Source organism: Glycine soja, chromosome 6 (genome assembly GCF_004193775.1).
Source record: "Glycine soja cultivar W05 chromosome 6, ASM419377v2, whole genome shotgun sequence".
NCBI lineage: Eukaryota > Viridiplantae > Streptophyta > Magnoliopsida > Fabales > Fabaceae > Glycine > Glycine soja.
In genome coordinates this window covers 8227565-8237918 of record NC_041007.1, presented here as the reverse complement: position 1 = coordinate 8237918, position 10354 = coordinate 8227565, and the positions used below count along the sequence as shown (strand labels likewise).

The 10354-nt window shown below is 33.3% G+C and overlaps 2 protein-coding genes across 3 annotated transcripts; one reads left to right on the top strand and one right to left on the bottom strand.

Moving 5' to 3' along the window:
* The first annotated feature begins 699 nt into the window (after positions 1-699).
* On the top strand, positions 700-4357 carry LOC114415319 (probable protein phosphatase 2C 10). Of its 2 annotated transcripts, none has more exons than XM_028379945.1 (6): positions 700-992; positions 1123-1288; positions 1913-2185; positions 2290-2566; positions 3493-3647; positions 3745-4357. In XM_028379945.1, exons 2-6 carry the CDS (start codon positions 1250-1252, stop codon positions 3880-3882), a joined length of 882 nt encoding a protein of 293 aa, XP_028235746.1. In that variant the 5' UTR covers positions 700-992; positions 1123-1249; the 3' UTR covers positions 3883-4357. The 2 variants fall into 2 exon arrangements, with proteins under 2 accessions (XP_028235746.1, XP_028235747.1); XM_028379946.1 differs by having other exon boundaries at positions 703-992; positions 1946-2185.
* Positions 4358-4998: 641 nt separating this feature from the next.
* On the bottom strand, positions 4999-8611 carry LOC114415317 (5'-adenylylsulfate reductase-like 4). The gene is made up of 4 exons (XM_028379942.1): positions 7927-8611; positions 7478-7665; positions 7260-7384; positions 4999-5807 (listed from the first exon to the last, which is right to left on the bottom strand). The coding sequence occupies exons 1-4, from the start codon at positions 8134-8136 to the stop codon at positions 5365-5367; spliced, it is 966 nt and encodes a 321-aa protein (XP_028235743.1). The 5' UTR covers positions 8137-8611; the 3' UTR covers positions 4999-5364.
* Between the last annotated feature and the right edge of the window lie 1743 nt (positions 8612-10354).

Sequence of the window (10354 nt, the reverse complement as noted above, 5' to 3'; positions counted from 1 at the left end):
TATAAAATAGAGAAAATACAAATACACAAAGGTGTAATGGTTATATATTATTATAAGATAAAAAAGAGGTATGCATTACAGTAAACATTAAACTCTTATTATAATACTATAAACACCAAAAATAAAAATACTACACTAGATACGAATATGAAATGACACAAATACAAAATTATAAGACAAAACTCCATTATATTACACCAGTGTAATATTATAATATAAAATTAATCTAAAACATAAAGTTGAAATAAAAAAGGAAGATAGCCTTCAAAAAATAAAATAGACCCATTGAAAATATCAAAAAATATTTTTCTCTCGTTATAATATTTCTAACTATTGATATTAAAGTCTAAAAATTAATATATATAATGCAATATAAGAGTTCAAGAAGTGTGTGACACGGAAGTGTATTTAAGACGAGCATGATACATACATATTACACAGTGTGTAAAACCGCGTAAGTCTCGGTTTAGTGCTAATAAAATCACTAGAAATGTAAAGATTATAAAAAACTAATATTCATTCTAGCATCTGACCCATCTTTAAATTAAACATTATCGTTTCTCAAGAGGCAAATAAATTCCTCAATTACCTTTTTTAAAGTAAGAAATAAAGATTATTATTTTATACAGTAGCAAACAAGAAAAGTCAACAGGAAAGAAGTCATTGCTATGTTTTTGTTGTGGGTACCCTTTTTCCTTGGCATAAGAGAAAATACTATAATTTTCTTTTCCCCTGTCTTTGCGAAGCTTAAGGTTCCCCAAACGGTTACATAATTATATCATAACACAGAAACATAAGCATCCTACGATTCCTTTCTGCCTCACACACAACACAACACAAGCTTCAAAATTATCACTTTGCTTTATGTTCTCCCTCTCTCATTTTTCTCACTTGCTTCTGTAATTTTAGCTTTTGCAAACTTCGAAGGGAAACAGCATGGACTATCCGAGTCCAAGTACAAGTTGAATCCTTTATCAATTTTGATTGGACTGGTGAGCTTAGATTCGTTCATACCTCACTTTTTGCCTTTTCTTGTGTCACTTAATGGCTTTTCTGTGGTTTTGGGGTTGTTTTTGAAAGTTCTGTTTTTTGACAGTTGTGTTTGTGTTTTTGATCAAACAGGTTGTGATTCTGGACACAGGAAGTGGGTTTCTTTTCAAATTTGAGTTGAAGGTGTCAGCCAAGTGGTTTGTGCTGAGAATTAGTTGCAAATATTGAAGAAGCTGCTCAAACTTTTTTCTTTTCATTCATGGACAAGTTGTGCTGTTTTAAGGCTTCATACTCTCAGGTAAAAATGTAACTTCAGCTTTTAGTTGTCTCATGCATATGCATGAAACATTAGCTGTTGTTTATTGAGTTTGATAGAAATTATAAGGCTATGTTTTCACTTTTTTTTGGTCACTCTGGGGAAAAACTTGAATTCCATTTCTGGGTTTTATATTCCTATATATTTTACCAAATTTGAGTGTTATAAATTCTTCATTGTTACCTTATAATTATCTTGGAATCCATTATTGTTATCTTTGGAAGAGGGGCATGGTTCGCTCTTTCTTGTCACTGTACTCTGTCTAAATCTAGAATTTTAGTGTATCATGTTTGGTTAGTAATTTTAATTTGTTATACAATGATTGTTTTGTCTGCATCCTCATTTTTATTGGGATTAGAAATCTGTCTCTTGGGGTGACCAGGAAATAAAATGATTCTGTAATTACTAGTAGAAGACAATTAAGGTTTAGGTACATTAAATTAAACTTTTTTTTTGTTTTTAGGCATTCTTGACCATCTATTAGATGGCTCGTAGAACTCTGAAAGGCTCTATTTGTATGATAGGGGCTGTTAATGTAATCAATGTGGCTTTGTTGTGCAATCAAATACTTATCCTCCCTTCTATGTATGTCACCTAAACTGGCAGGACTATTCAATTTCTGTGTTGGTTGCTTTACAGCTTGTAGCAGCACGTTCTTCCTCCAGCACTGGTAAGGGGAAAAATCATGAAGGCTCAATAAAGTATGGTTTCAGCCTTGTAAAAGGGAAAGCTAATCACCCAATGGAGGATTATCATGTTGCTAAGTTTGCACAGATAAAGGATAATGAATTGGGTTTATTTGCTATTTATGATGGTCACTTGGGTGACCGTGTGCCTGCCTACTTACAGAAACATTTGTTTACCAACATTTTGAGGGAGGTTGGTTGAAACTGAGTGTTGTGAAAAATATGCATATATTTTCTATGCTAGTTTGATCAAAATTCAGATTGGAAATGTTACATCTTCTTCATTTAATATCCCAGGAGGAATTTTGGGAGGACCCCACTCTTTCTATCTCAAAAGCATATGAGAGTACAGATCAGGAAATTCTATCACACAGTTCTGATCTTGGGCGTGGTGGATCAACGGCTGTAACTGCTATATTGATTAACGGACGAAGGTTATGGATAGCTAATGTTGGAGACTCAAGAGCTGTTCTATCAAGAAAAGGTCAAGCTGTACAAATGACAACAGACCATGAGCCTAACAAGGAACGAGGTAGCATTGAGACCAGAGGTGGTTTTGTCTCTAACTTGCCAGGTACTTTAAAGCTTCCATTCCACTATTCCAATTTATGGAGTCTATGTTTCCTTTGTGTTCTTGTTTCTTGTATGGATCTCCTCTTTCTGTTTAATCTGTAGCTACCATTTGGTTGAAAGAGAATATTCTAGTATTGTGTAAGTGAATTGTACTGTTATAATTCTCTAGAGAAGCAGCTCGAATTTGTCTTTTGTTGTCAAATAAGACAAAGCAAATTATCAATGCATTCAATAACTAGATTAAATAACCTTGCAGAAAAAATATTCTCCTTAGTTGTGATTCTCTTTCCGAGTTCCAGTAATTTAATCGGCTATTGAATGAATTTGAAAGTATATGAATTCATGTACTCTGTTTTATAAATCATAACTAAATTCAAGTGCAGAAATTTTTGTATGTTGTTTTTCTTGGAAAACACATAATGCTCATGATGTGCATAAGCAAAATTCTATTCCATTACATAGTGCTTTGTGACTGTGTTTTTCTTGGAAAAGAATTTTGCTTATGCACATCATAAGCGTTATGTGTTTTTTTTTTCCTTTTTAACATGAAAGTTTGTACCATGTATCTCACCTACTATTTCCTGTTAGGGGGCTGTAGGGAGTTGTGGGAGTAATTCCTGAAGTATCCAAGTAAAAATAGTAGTTTGTTACAAAATTCTTTGCAATCCATAAAAGGTTTCTTAGAAAAATTCGTTTTCTTCATTATACTCTAACCCTATTTCCAAAAATCATCAGATTTTTACTAACAGTGCTTAACTGTATCCATATTCTAATATCAAAAAATTGCAACAACAATCCTGAGTGTGAAGTCACAACAATATAGTGGTTATTGCATGCTTGTGGTATAAGTGAGATTACATGTATGACAGCAAAAAGTCACCATAACATAGATACTTAAAGTAACATTAATGATGCTGATGATGCAAGGTGATGTGCCTAGAGTAAATGGACAACTTGCTGTTTCTCGTGCATTTGGAGACAGGAGTCTCAAGTCACATTTGCGATCAGACCCTGATGTACAGTATACTGACATAGATGTTGATACTGAGATTCTAATCCTTGCAAGTGATGGACTTTGGAAGGTGAAATAAAAGTGTATTGTTGTTTTCATTGCCCTTACTTTTAAAGGTCAATATAAAAAGAAGTAAAAAAAAAAAACATTTGCATGTGATAAACCAGGTAATGACTAATCAAGAGGCAGTGGATATTGCTAGAAGAACGAGAGACCCTCAGAAAGCAGCTAAGCAACTAACAGCTGAAGCATTAAAAAGAGATAGTAAAGATGATATATCTTGTGTTGTGGTTAAATTCAGATGATGGTATCTTTCAAACCATGAGCATGCTCGGGTGCAGTTTATAACAATAATATAAAGGTACATGTCTACGGAGCATGTCAACTTATGGTCTGGACCAAACAACTTATATTACATACTTGTTTGGGTTAGTCCTGACTGAATTTTTCTGAATAGGTAATTTTGCCAAAGAAAAAAGAAGGGTTTGTCAAGCTCTAAATTGTTTTTTTTTTATAGATTGTGGTTTGAGAATGTTGTTTCTGCAAAAGTGTGACTACTCAGAATCTGTTGTATATTGTCTTTTTATTGTTCATAAAAGACCAGCGGCTGTGTAAAAGACGAATATGCTTGTAGTTATTGATTGGGGTATAGTGAGTGCTAGGATGATTGGTCCTATCCATGGCTGTATACCACATTCTTTGATAGAAGTGGACCCTCTTTTCCTTTGTTCTGTTTTCCAAATGAGAGGAGGTTCCCTGTGACACAAGCTTTTGATACCATATATATTAGATTATTAGTGTTACATGCATTTTACACATATTTTCATAAAATGAACAAAAGCATCTTTGATTCTTAGTTCACAATTAAACTAAAATATGTAGCACAATTTCTTGTTTATGTTTTTTGACCAAACATGAGGAAATTCTATTGTCACAAACCATGAACACCAAAACTGAGATTAATTACTCATGACGTTTAGTATTGCCAATACATAATAAAAATAAAAATAATTGCAAGCTAGTTTAATTTCATCAGATTGCAAATGCAAATATGTCAACCATGTGCAGTCAAGGCATCTGATTAATTTAATGATGTCTTCCTAGTCTCTCAAAAGCACGTTTAGTGCAAAGACTTTCTTTTCATAAAGAAAAAACAAGGGAGACTTCTTAACTCTTAATGTTTGGAAGTATCAAATTCTCATATCAGCACACGAGCGTATTCACTATTAGAGGTTAGCCAAGGGATTCACCGTTACAAACCAGGGTTTTTCAAGATCGACTATCACTCCTGAGGAAAGGATTAAAACAGATTACTAAAGATTTTGATATAAATTACTTCTATGACATTTTGATTTTGATCAGATTATCACCATCTTATTATTTTTGAACTACAAATAACCACGCACCAAGTACATCAACAATGCATCCAATCACTTTTGTGAGATTTACAATCAATTCATTCCCAACAAAATTAAATTTATGAACTGACGATCAAGAAAACCTACGAGTCAAAGAATTGCAGATTTTAGCTCGAGTTTGCTACATTTAAACTATACACATCAAAGTCTCAATCTTCTAGAACGCTGAATGAAGTATTTCTTGATCATATGAACATATAAGGGATGTTTACATCATTCAGTAACATAATTGACCCCACTAAGCACGAGGCCAGAGGGTGTGAAGATGATCCTGAAACAAAAGTACATGGCATAACTTGCAGCCAAGCCTTTCATAGGTTATATTCTAATCTCCAATTTCAAGAAGGAAAATCACTCAGTACAATCAACTCACTGATGCATCCCACGGCTGCTGCTTTCCTCTCCAATTGAAACGGTGGCAAGGGACTTGGAAGCCCATGCTCTAGCATTCATTGCTCCTTCCTGCAGATTACGTCTCTTGCACGGCACTTTCAAACAGTTAAATGACTGTGTTAGGCGCTTCAAATAAATCAAAGGATGTTCAAGCAAGCACCATATTCTAATACTTTGGATGACCCTTCTCAAAGCATATCGAATACATATAAGCAGTGTAGGGAAAAACAAGTATAGTAATCTGAAAACCACAAATGTAGTGGCCAGAGCCAAATAAGTTTCCTGTCGTAGTAAATTTTCTGGAGATCTAGCCCATGAAAATGGACAACTTTCTGGCTCGGTGCTACCATGACTCTCATCAGCCGATGAACGACTAATTTTCTCAAGTGATAGTTGATCAAGTGAATCAATCATAATCCCTACAATGACAGCAAAATAATGAACTAAATACAAGAAAATAAGGAAAAAAAATGTAATGCTGCATATCAAAGAAAATAAGGAAAACAACATGTGGTACTGCATAACAAGATCACAAAATTCTCAGTTTGTTTGGTCAAACAATTTAAAAGAGGTCATGTGTTTATTGAGACAACTAAAATCATTTACTATAAAATGCTTCCCTTGGATATTAAACAAAAGAATTTTGAACATCCTAGGAAATTCCATGGGCTAATTTTTAGCCAAAAACAGAGAATCTGAAATCCCCACCCCCCCCCCCCACCCCCCTTCCCCAAAGAGCAAACTTCTCTTCTCACTAAGACTCTAGCGTTGTATATCAGCACATTTTCACAAAAAATTATCTTCCTTGCTGAATACAAGCAACACCTTACCCAACCTCCAGCTCCACAACCACCATGAGTTCAGGACCTCTGTAGGTTGGTTCAGTTTCAGAATCACCAGGGTTGAGAGTGCCATCATAATGTTTTGTTTTGGTGCTTGTTCTTTTTTCTTATTCTTCTTTGAGCATGAAAATTCAAGTTCTGTCCTGGTGGTGTAGGATGATGGTATCCCAGGCAAATTTAGTAAAATTTTGTAGGAACAAAAATGAGGATTTTGCAGGGTTTTGCAATTAGGAAGATAAATCAGGGACTATACTGTGGTTTGTGGGCTTGACTTCGTAGGATATAAAATTTGCTTGCATAAAAAATTCTCTTCAATTTTGAAATACTCCAGTCAGTATTTACAGCAAGTGAACTTTTTATGCCCCCACACTCCCATGTTGCAACAGTTGTTTCCCCTTTTTCATGTGAAATACACAGTTATCACTTGATCGTAGTATGGGACAGACAAGGCATGACCAAAGTCTGTCAATGATCAACTTTTACTATGGTCTGTGGGTTTAACCACATAGGATTTAAAATTCCCTTGCATTTAACATGCTCACATTCTTTTATGGCATGTTGACATTTAATGCCCCCACACTCAAAAGCCACAATGGTTTCCCCTAAATGTGAAAGACACAGTAGTAATGACTTGATTGCAGTACAGGACAAATAAGGCCTAGCCAAAGTATGTCAACAATCAAATATAAAAATTTAAGCTTAATTAATAACCAAATCAATCAACCAATTAATTGAATACAACATATTCTCTTGTGTCAGATAAATCCATCCATTTCTTCGATGGGATCATGTTTGGAAATCAGATTTTAGTGTAATCAATCATATATGTGTCTGTGTTTTGAAAGCTTTACAAATTGATTGAGCACTATGATCAAAGTTAAACTCCATCATGAACTGAATGAATTATTTGTGAGAATCTCAAGTAAAAGTTGCAGCTACAATTGATTTACATGAAGAAAAAACTCAAGATTACAACACACAAAATCCCAACGGAAGGATAATTAGTGGAAAAAGAAAAGCATGCCTTACCAGTAACATCATTGTAGAAACCAATGAGTGAGCCAAGCGTCCGGGACCCATGATACCGAACCCGCATGGTAGAATTCAAAATGAACAGCGTAGGGAAACCATGGACACCATATTTGGATAATATGCTGCAAGAATCACATTGGCATTCAATTAAAATAATCCATAAAGAAAGAACAAAATAAATAAATAAAATAAAACCAAAAACAAATTACACAAACCTGGGCCTAACGGATGACTCCTCAATGGCAAAATGAGGAATGGAAGGATGCAGCGAAGAGAGAACAGAGAAAATCGGTTTAAACACCCGCGAGAAAGGACACCAGGATGCATAGAAGAGCACAGCCACATACTCATGATTATTCTTGTGAACCATATTCAGAGCCTTCTGCAAAGAAACTTCATCTCCCTGCACATTACCAATGCAGAGCTTCAATAAAAAAACTCGTACTACAGTTATCACTATCTCACATCACAAAATCTAAATTTGACACAAACAGTGCATCAGCTCCACACAGAACTATAAAAGGCGGCGACAAACATAGTCAACTCCGAATTCATGAGTCTTCTAATACCAAAAAAACAATTTTAATGCCAAAATTACAATTATATTTTTTTCTAAAGAAATTATAATTATATAATAAAAAGAGAATATAAAAAAAGGAATTACCTCGATGACGGCAATGGATCCAAGAGAATTGAGAAGGGGACAAGTGGAATCTGGAAACCCTAAGACGAAATCGAGAAGGGAGCCGGCGTGACAGATACTTGTGGTGGTTGAGAGAGAAACCCTATTATGATGAGGTTGGGCGGTGCATGAGAGGGTCCCACAGAGAAATATGGCGAACACGATCTCCAATACCCAAATCCTCATCCTCATCGCTTTCCCCTTTTCCCTCTCTCGGAGTCAAGAAATCGGGCACCAGAATTGCGAAATCCAAATGGAAACCCTAATTCCGAACCATGGATTTGAGATGAGCGAGGGGAAGGGCGAGATGGTGACGTGCCTCAACCTTAGTGGACAGTTTTTTTATTTAGTTTTAAATTGGGGAAGGAGAGGAAGGTGAAGAAGTTACGGGTATCAGTTGGTGGATGAGAGGGTGATAGGCGGTGGTGGTGGCGGCGGCAATGGTAATGAGGATTGCACACACAAAACAACACAACACAGATGAAAGAATGATGATAAAACTTTATCTCTTGTTGTTTCATCGCCTTTGCGTTCAACAGTATAAGCACTTTGGTTGGTTTTCAGTCTTCCACTTTCTCTTCTTTTTTATTTTTTATTCTCTCCAAATTACTACTACTAACTACTTCATTAATTTTTATCTATTTCTACTTCTTTTTTCTTTTCTGATCTTTCAATGATATATTGATTGCTTATATAAGTTGTTTTACTTTTTTCTTTTTACACATGAATTGTTTTACACGATAGTGGTTGTGTTTAAATTTAATATTTCTTCAAATAAATACTATTAAAATTTTATATTTTTATTGAATATCATAAAATATGCAAGAATTTTCTTGTACTTCTTAGTTTAGATGAAAAGGCATCTTACACGTGACATAATTTCATTCAAGATAAGAATAAGAATACCATTATGATGGGTTCACTTTTTAGAATATATATACATATATATATATATATATATATATATATATATATATATATATATATATATTTTTTCCTTTTTGCTCAATAAAAAAATATGTATTATTTGAACCAATTGCTAATGAGTACAATACAATGAGTTCAATATTCACAAAACACAACTTTAAAAGAATAACTTTAAGTCATTAAATATGATTAAGTTTTAAATAAAAAATTAATCTTATAGTTAACATAAGAAATTAAAGTTTATGAAATACTTCAAAACTCCACCGAAAAATTAAAGATTATAATTACACAAGCTTCTTACTAGGATCCTTGATGCTCATTAATCTTCTTGTTATAATCCATGAGAGCATCTTATAATATACGTTGCACAAGCTTATTGACTTAAAGTCCTTTATGGAACAAACAGGTTTAAGGATAAACATTATGAATGTATCATTTAATGTAGCCACTTGAAAGAGCTGCTAAAATAAATCTCATGTAAACAAGATACTCATAAAAATACTTAATTATACATTGAATTTACTCACACATATTGAAGAGTTTTTTTTATGAAACACCTTATGAGTTGGACAAACATATATGATAACTATTAAATATGAATTATTTTTTATAACAAAAATATATTAAAAATATCTTTAAAAATATTTATTTAGAAGTTATTTTTTACTTAAATGTTAGGAATTGATATTTTTTTATTTATAACTTGTAGATAGGAAAATGAGAGATTAAAAACAAAAAAAAATCTAAAAAATATCAAAGATATGAACAAGGAAGATTTTTTGTATTAGCTCAAGTCCACTCCAACACCTGCGTATCTCTATTAGGAGAAATCTTTCTTCTTCTATCCCTTATCTTCCATCACTTTCTAAACCTCTTTTCAAGTGTAAGGTCTCTTATGGCTATGAGAGGTTAAACCCTTAGTTAGGGTCTGGTTTTTAAACCACTCCAAAAGATGTATTATACACTTTAATCAATGCAAATAGTTTTTTTTTCTATTATCCTTTCTTATTTTAATTTCATGTATCATTCATCCTTACATCATCATCTTTAGGGGTTATGTGCTTGACATAGGGTAATCCTTAATAGAAATACAAGGGTACATGCATCAGTTTTAGGGATTAGTCGACAGGGGGCAATAGAACTAAAAGAAAGAAATATCTTAATAAAATCATTGTTAGACATATAGTATTGCATTATGTTCATACGTTAAAGTAAACATCTATAATTAGAACTTTCATGCATTTTATCTATTGAGTCTTTACAATAACATTTGGGAGATAGATAAGTACAATAGGCTTGTCATCCTCTGAGAAATTTAGCAAATTGATAGAGAAAAATTTAAAATAATACATCTTAGACAAATAAGTCAGGTTAAGTCTCAACATTGTCACATTCTAAATTTATCTTTCTTTATCTTCATCTTAATCTCCTTTTGTCTTCTATTTTTATCTTTATCTTTATCATCTTTTATCTTTTCTATTTT